We start from the raw sequence: 8,011 nt of genomic DNA, 5'->3' as shown, positions 1-8,011 counted from the left end.
AACACTAGCCCCTACTATGTTAGGAAAACTCTTGTAGAAAGCCTTGTATTCTAGAAGATTGATTATGCAAGCCAGAAGCTCATGGAGCCTCTATCCCTCATACTTGGCTTTCACCGCGCACCGGTGGCTCAGTTGGTTGAGCACGGGCTGTCACGCGGGAGGTCGTGAGTTCAACTCCGGCCGGACCAACACTCAGGGTCTTTAAATAACTGAGGAGAAAGTGCTGCCTTTGTAATTAAATCTGCAAATGGTTAGACTCTCTAGTCTTCACGGATAAGGACGATAAGCTGGAGGTCCCGTCTCACAACCCTTCAATGTTCATAATCCTGTGGGACGTAAAAGAACCCGCACACTTGTCGCAAAGAGTAGGGCATGTAGTTCCCGGTGTTGTGGTCTGTCTTCTGTGATGTATCATGGTTGGGAGGGTAAATACAGATCTCTATTTAAACCAGCTATGCTGAACTGGAATTTCTGTATAAATAATAGCTGCGGTTACACTAGCCACATTGCCCTTGGGTAAGTGGCTTTTTCCCACGGGGAAGCAATTTTTTATGTGTAACCGATCTGCCCAAAGGAAACTTTCCTGTGGGAAATTTCCATGGATACGTCAAAAAGAACAAAAGAATTGCCCATGACAGTTCCAGATGTAAGTCTTTGGTAAACAAACCCCAAAGCGGCTCAACCAATCACAAGATTGCCGAACTCAAAATACTTGCTGTGATGAACTGTGTAAACAACTGCAGACGTGGAAATACCCACGCACGCCTTTTCTGGCCAGCAGCAAGTCGACGTCTAAATTATAAATTGGAGAGTTGCAAGGACTAGAGAAAGCGTAACTGAAGTCGACGTCTTTGTTGCCTTCTTAAAATGAAGCGATGAATCGCTGAACTTAATTGAGGTGGACAGTTTAAGAGAAGCGCCGATCGTGACAATTACCGAAAATAAGCCAAAGAAAAGTTTGTCGTTCAGATGTAGATCTTCGATGTTTACTTTTGTTTTTAGATGCTTAATTTTAATGTATTTTGTATTGTAATTAGTTTTTCAAAAACCATTTAGTGGAAAAACTAATAAATCTCATCTTGTCTTATCTTAAAGGTAAGTTTCCCACCAAAAACAGGCCAACGCTTACCTTCCCCTTGGGTAATTTACAAGTGTGTAACCGCAAATGGGGAGTCGATCATAACCCAGGGTAAACCCAACCCAAGCCGTAACCCAAAGGTTCCCCATGGGCAAGTGGTCTAGTGTAACCGCACCTAATGCATATAAATAAATAAATAATGTATATAAATTTATTTCTAGAACGCCTCCCTTGGGAGATTTAGCACACTCACTATATAAAGGTTAGACACATTATGCCGGCATAATTTTGGGCATGATGGCATAGTGCGAGTATCGAACATAGTGCCGGCATTATGGTCGAGTTTATAGCATAATTTTAGCATAATGCTACAAAATTAATGATTCTATTTTCCCAATTTTCAGTTAAATGTAAGGAAAAAATATCGAATTTGCCTCCTGTCTAATTATAGAGCTCTTTCTAAGGCTTGGTTACTGGTTTAGAGGCCTGGTTACAGCGTTATGCCAGGTCCATCAGGCTTTGCAGTCATCCTGACAACAATCACAACATTGCAAGACTTTGCGCTTCAATACAACAAGTTACTGAGACATACAATACTTGTATGGTTTACACATTTTATGTATACCGCATGGTTTTTCGTCGCCTTTGAGAGTAAAACAAAAATATAAAAATGTTGCGTTGTAAGCTTTGGGGACTCGTTTGGGTGGTACTGTGGATTCAAGGGCGAAATTTCAGCCAGCTTCACACGAGCATAATTTTCGGCATAATGGTACGATTTTTAGGGAGACGCTAAAAAGCATAATGGTCAAATTTACGGACATAATGTGTCTCAACCCTAACGCCCACTGTTGTAAAAGCCAATCAAAACAAAGCTATCTTAGCGTCAAGGGAAATATGATACTTTTCGCCGGAAAAACCTGTTGCTAAAAATAAATTTACTCAGGAAAGGGTTGATTCAATGAATTCATGGAGATACTTCCCTTAATAAGCTCCTGCGCATGCTCAGTATTCCATCCGTTAACGTTACGTTATACCAACAAAACAGCGGCTCCAACGTGTTCAGGATGCTTGTGCGGGCTTTGTTTTTGAGGAGATTCGCCGGACCGGAGGACTTAGCGAGCCTTTGAATGGACTTTAATATTTTAAACCTTACAAACAAAGGGTTAAACGATAACCCGTTGCTGCACAGTTTCATTGCATAATGTTAACAAGATTTTCTTATAGAACTGTCTTCAGCTGTTAAACATAGTTTATTTACCACCGGTCGGCGTCATAGAAATCTCAGATGCATTGATTGGTCCTTGAATAGCGCTTAAAAAGATTAAAAGATCAACAGAAAGTTCTCTGATCGCCTCTTTTTTGCGCATGCCTGGTCAATTTCGACGAGATATGTCCTCGGGGATGCGGCAAGCAAGGTTATAAGATCACGAAGAAAGGTTGTCGGTTTTCCAGCATTTACTGTGAGAAATGTAAGAATTCTCCACGATTAATTCCTGATATGGCCTGGGCCAGCAACGCCTCGACCATGAACCCTGAACTTCCTCGCGAGAAAGCAAGAAAAGAACAAATGGAGGGGAATGGATCATGCTGTTTTCAGGTAGAAACTTACATGGTTTGTAAGACTTTCTAATCCGCTTCACTGACCCGGAGCTGATCATGAGTGAAGGCAGAGATTTTGTCAAAAAAAAGGAAACTCTGCCGCTGTTAGAGCGATGAATACCTTCTGACTAAGACTCTCAGTTCATTAATAACATTTGCATGTTTGTCTTTCTGACTTTTATAAACAAGTCGCGATGCTCGGAGATCTTCAAACGCAAAATATACATCTTAAACCTGTGAAATGATTTTAACTATCTCTCCTCTCAACAGAAAACCAGAAGCAGTGGCGAAAAAAAATGCACCGATAAATCAGTTATTCTCAAACGCATGCACGTAGATATACCAGTCAAAAACCAAATATCAGCGGGCAACGAATATCTTTTGCAATTTGCCCAAGGAGTCTTGCCCGTAGACGTAACAAAGGTTTGTGATATAGGAAAGACATTAAAAATTCGGTCAGTTCGTCGGCATTGGTTGCGCTGGAAATGTGGGGGACTTGATTTAAATTTCGTAAATATTTTTTCGTATCTAATGTTTCTGGACCTGTAGTACATTCTTGTTATTACAATTTCTTCTTCGCCTCTCTCTTTTATTTGCTTTTAGGAAAAACGGATATAGGAACCAAAGAAAACCCCATTTGATTGAAAGACTGCGATGTTTTTTGACAATTGATAGATAAATCTATTCATCAAATCATGCCTTCTTCATCGACTAAATTTTACCTCAAGAGATTTTGCGATGATTTTCAGGGGCATGATAGCTATGCAACAATATTCGAGTGTCCACATGAATGGACCATGTTTCTTTTATAATAAACTGAACAGAACCGAGTTCGAAAACTAGGACATTTTAATAAAGAGCGCAAAAAATTATATTAAATTTAAATGTCATTTGTGTGACTGTCGATTTTCTCCTTCGTTTGCCTGATTGAATGTAATTTGATACGGTTTTAATTGTATTGAGTTCATCGTTCGGAGGGCTTTGAGTACCGGGGAACAAATATTTTTTCACACACATTAGAACGGATTTTATGTTTCCTTTGAGATCTACATTCAAGGGAAGACACATACGGAAATTTGGTTTCTGTCTGCTAATGTACACGTATCAAGGTACATAGAGATTAAATTGCTTTTTTTTTTTCATTATCGCGGAAAATCGACCAATCTGCGCTCAGAATACCTACCAGCTGGTTTTACCCAAATTTTCGTTTACTTTCACAACGAGCGAGAATTCTTAAATTATTCACAGAACTTAGCTTGTCGGAAGGAGAAAATAGTATCATATATACAAAAGCGTTTCGTGTGAAATTCACATTAACTTTGTAAGTTGTAAGTTGTGTTTCATTGTCTCTCCATCTTGCTGTCGGCTTCATTTTGGAAATGAATTCATATTTTGCCGACGGCTAACAAAAAAGAAAGCATAATATGGGGGTATCTGCATGTAATAAAATTGACTCATTGTGCGAATGTCTTTGATGTAGTCAAAATAAATTTAAGTTACTTCTACCGCGTTACGTGATTGGACAGTTCACCTCGTACGTTGTAATACCCTCATATCAAATGTTTCGATTTGCACAACAAAGCCCAGGTGGTTGTAAACACTGTTTTGTTGACGATACCTTTGGAAGTAAGGTCTTGAAAGACCTTTCTTTTTTGCTACTTTTAGGGATCTGCGCATAATACCCAAGCAAACGACGAACAAGAATCAGATTGTAATTCGAACGAACAGGAAGTTGGCCTCAGTGGAATAATGGGCGACACCGCTAAGCGATTCTCTTCATTGCTCACTGTTATTTGCCGCACGGCAAAGAGATCAGCGAATAAAGTAGCTAGGATGCGAAAGAAAAGGAACGGAGGTGGCGAGGAAATTAACCAATTGGCGACAAGAAGCGCTGATCCCGTTGTGAGAAGCTCTTGTAAAGTGCGTTCTTCTTTAAAGACTGCAATGACACCAGACGAAAAAGGTAACCTAAAAAATAAACTTGCTTTAAAAATAAGCTCAAAAATTTAGTTCTGTATTTCATCACTTATACATTGAAAAAGACAGAAATTCATTTTGAGCAACTTGAATGCTAAACACGTGCATGATTGGAGAATCGGTTGTGCGAGAAGAAGAATCAGGGGACAGCTATTCTCATAGTTATTTTCATAGAGTTTTGTCGTAGAATTAGAGTTAAATTCTAGAATCTTGAATTCAGGATTTTGGAAACTTAATTCTATGAAAATCATGAACTACATTGCTAGTCAACCTCTGGAGTCAAAAGAAAATTTGTTTCATTTTCACGATTTGCAGACTTCATGGAGCCATGCATATATTGGCTTTACAAAGGGTATAAAAGTAGCTTTCATTTTATTACCTTGCAATGCTTTTCCACGCGAGGTAGCCTCTAAATGAGATCTTAAATATTTCGTTTCATAAGCACTGAAAATTAAGATCACATATCAAGATCATTGACTTTAGAATCGCATTATACGGTAGGCAAGGTAGCTTATCAATGCAGCTGGCACCTCCGCAGAATTTTGTGCTTCAGGCTTCAGCCAACTAGTCTCAGCGTAACTTAAATAATGCAAATAAATTTATGATAATGTGCATAAAATAGTAGATAGATAACGTGCAAATGACGGATTCGACTGAACGATGTCAATGGTCATTTTAACCAATTGTTTGCGGCTCGTTGATCTCTACAGGGCTTTGACAACGTTATAACAAAATCATCATCAGCGAGAGTGACAAACGGTTTTTTTATAATGACAAAACGAGGAGAAACGTTTCTTCTAAGAAGTCATTTCGACATTTAGTTCGAATTCTCTTCTTTATCCCCGAAAAACTGTACATCCACTTAAGTGAACTTGGCTTGAACTTTGTTTCACTAATATCCTTATATCTCTACTAAAATGTCGCATTAAGCTTACTATTTTTATTGAAGGATGACAAACTTGTGAAGTTCAATTTTCACGAAGCCGCGCTTGAAACTATAATTTCTTGCTAATATCGTCAGTCTAATTCATCTGCATGTTGTTTTATATCACAGTTAATAGATCTAGGTCCTCATAGACGATAAATATTAGAGAACAATCTCACGGAAAATTTGATATTTGAAGCGAGATTTGAACAAGAAGAAACCGCATACAAAATTAATACAACGAGTTAATTATAACCACCACAAAGATGTGAGGCCTCCCGGCCGCTAAACTCTTTAGAACGCGTGTTAAATTAGACTGTTTTCTTCCAGCGTTGTCGTTCAAAAACTCTCCATCCTTTCAGCATAAACTATTAACCATTTACAAAGCCACGGAAACCAAATCTGTACACATTCCATTCTCGTCACCAAAGCGTCGCTATGGGAAACTCGAGATCTATGTAGGAGAACATGCGCCGACCGTAGGGTTCTTATAGCCAAAACTGATTGGCTGTTTGAACCTTACGGCGCCTGCTCACTCCTCGTGCTAACATGAACTGACCAATTAGAGACGCTTTTGATTGTTCTTCATGAAAACCAACGAGAAGACACTTTGTTTCAGGGTTCCCCAGAGCTCCTCTCTCCCTCAATCAAGAGAAGAGCTCTGGGGTCGAGATTGTATACATTCATTCTTCTAAGACCATTAACTATACAATACCAAAGCGTTTTGTACACGCCATGCAAGACGGACTCGTCATTAATTCACCTATGAAATCAGTTGGATTGAATTTAACAATCATGTCATCTTCTTAGTTGAGCAACATTTCAACGAGACTTACGAACTACATAAGCTGCTTGGTCAAGGTGGATTTGCAGTGGTTTATTCAGGAACCCGAGTCAGAGATAACGTTCCGGTAAGTGAAAATGCTGTTCTTGCTCGTGTCTCATTTGGTTGAGTATTGGCCAATCACTAGGGAGGTCGTGGGTTCGAGCCCCAGAGGAACAAAAATCTCGGTCTTAATATTACTGATGCTGCCTTCGAAATATTCATCAGACAAAATAATTCAGTTTCTATTCTCTTTCGCTTCGCTCAGCCGAATAGAAAACATTTCTTTTATATGTATAGAAGAGACAAGTAACAAACAAATAATGGAGGAAGCCGCCAGCAATGGTCGAGTTTATTTACAAAAAACTGAGCCGGGACACACTGGATACAGGTTACAAGCCAAGGAATATAAGAACAAAGTCATACGCTATTTAAAACGACAATACAAAATAGTAAGGAAAAAACAGGCTCGAGTAAACTGGTCGGCGTCAAGTGGTGTGACATTCACGAGGAGTGGTATATAAAGGCCTAATTATCCCAATGGGAATTAATACCAAGCAACCTAATTAAACACCTAAAATAAATACATAACCTTTCGAATAAGGATTGTATAGACAGTAGCTCCTTCTCACATCTCTTCAGTGTTCACGAGCTCTGTAAGATATTAGAGGACATACACAGTATTTTTGTCATGAGCTGAATCATGTAGGTGAATGTTTCGATGTATCATGATCTTATTGGGAATGCCTTGCCGCAAAACTGACGATTCATAAAAAGAAATGTAATCTTAATGACTTTCAAAGCGCTAAAATACCTACTCAAAAGTTGGCAACATCCGAATTGTTAACAAGACAGCTGGGTTTTTTTTCCAGCGCGCATGCTCACAATCGTAAACTCGCATGTTCTCGTGGTCGTACTGCTGAGTTTCAGTCAAGTTGTTTGAACAGTTAGACTTCGTACAGTCTGAAAACGTCGGCTTTCACATCTACAAGCTACTTTTAGTGTAAGTGATAGCAATGAGACCAAGGCTCTTGCTCAAAATATTTTCTTTTTCAACTTTCAATTACACCCGGCCGATCGGATCAAGCCAGTTGATCCAACGTACACTGGCAGGATTATTGTTCACGGCTGCTTGCTTATAAAGACTTCTCAAACAATGCCTGATTGTTCGCCCCATTGCTATGTGAACTACAACTTTCGTTATCTTCCAATAAAATTTTGAGTATATACTCACGTTATAGATCTGCAAAAACTGATTTTAAATGTTGTAAGTACTTCTGTGACAAAAACAGCCCTTGGCGAAGTTTAACATTACGTTGCAAAATAGTAATCATGCATTTATTTCAATTTTTAAGGTTGCTGTGAAGATCATACCAAAGTGCAATGTCTATTCATTCGAAGAGGTAAGAAAGCAAATTCATCTCTTTTTGAGTTACGTACAAATTGGACGAAGCGGAAAATACTGTGACTGTTAACACTGACAACACTGAAGTGCGTTAGCATCACCTTTAAAGTGGTACTATGATCAAAAAATCATTTCCTTTTATTCTTCAGATTTTGAAAGCGTGTTAGCTTAACACCTAACTGGCAAAATTTTGAGCTTTGAGTT

The 8,011-nt window shown here is 38.9% G+C and overlaps 1 protein-coding gene across 1 annotated transcript in view; it reads left to right on the top strand.

Moving 5' to 3' along the window:
• Positions 1–2,435: 2,435 nt before the first annotated feature.
• LOC138010305 (serine/threonine-protein kinase pim-1-like) overlaps positions 2,436–8,011 on the top strand; it is a 10,786-nt gene continuing 5,210 nt past the window's right edge. The window contains exons 1-4 of the mRNA XM_068857227.1: positions 2,436–2,675; positions 4,343–4,640; positions 6,390–6,490; positions 7,758–7,805. Of these exons, the coding sequence (XP_068713328.1) occupies positions 2,577–2,675; positions 4,343–4,640; positions 6,390–6,490; positions 7,758–7,805 (546 nt within the window). The 5' untranslated portion in view covers positions 2,436–2,576. The remainder of the gene's footprint in view (positions 2,676–4,342; positions 4,641–6,389; positions 6,491–7,757; positions 7,806–8,011) is intronic.

The sequence above is a fragment of the Montipora foliosa genome, chromosome 7, assembly GCF_036669935.1.
Source record: "Montipora foliosa isolate CH-2021 chromosome 7, ASM3666993v2, whole genome shotgun sequence".
Classification (NCBI taxonomy): domain Eukaryota; kingdom Metazoa; phylum Cnidaria; class Anthozoa; order Scleractinia; family Acroporidae; genus Montipora; species Montipora foliosa.
This window is presented reverse-complemented; position numbering and strand designations above follow the sequence as displayed.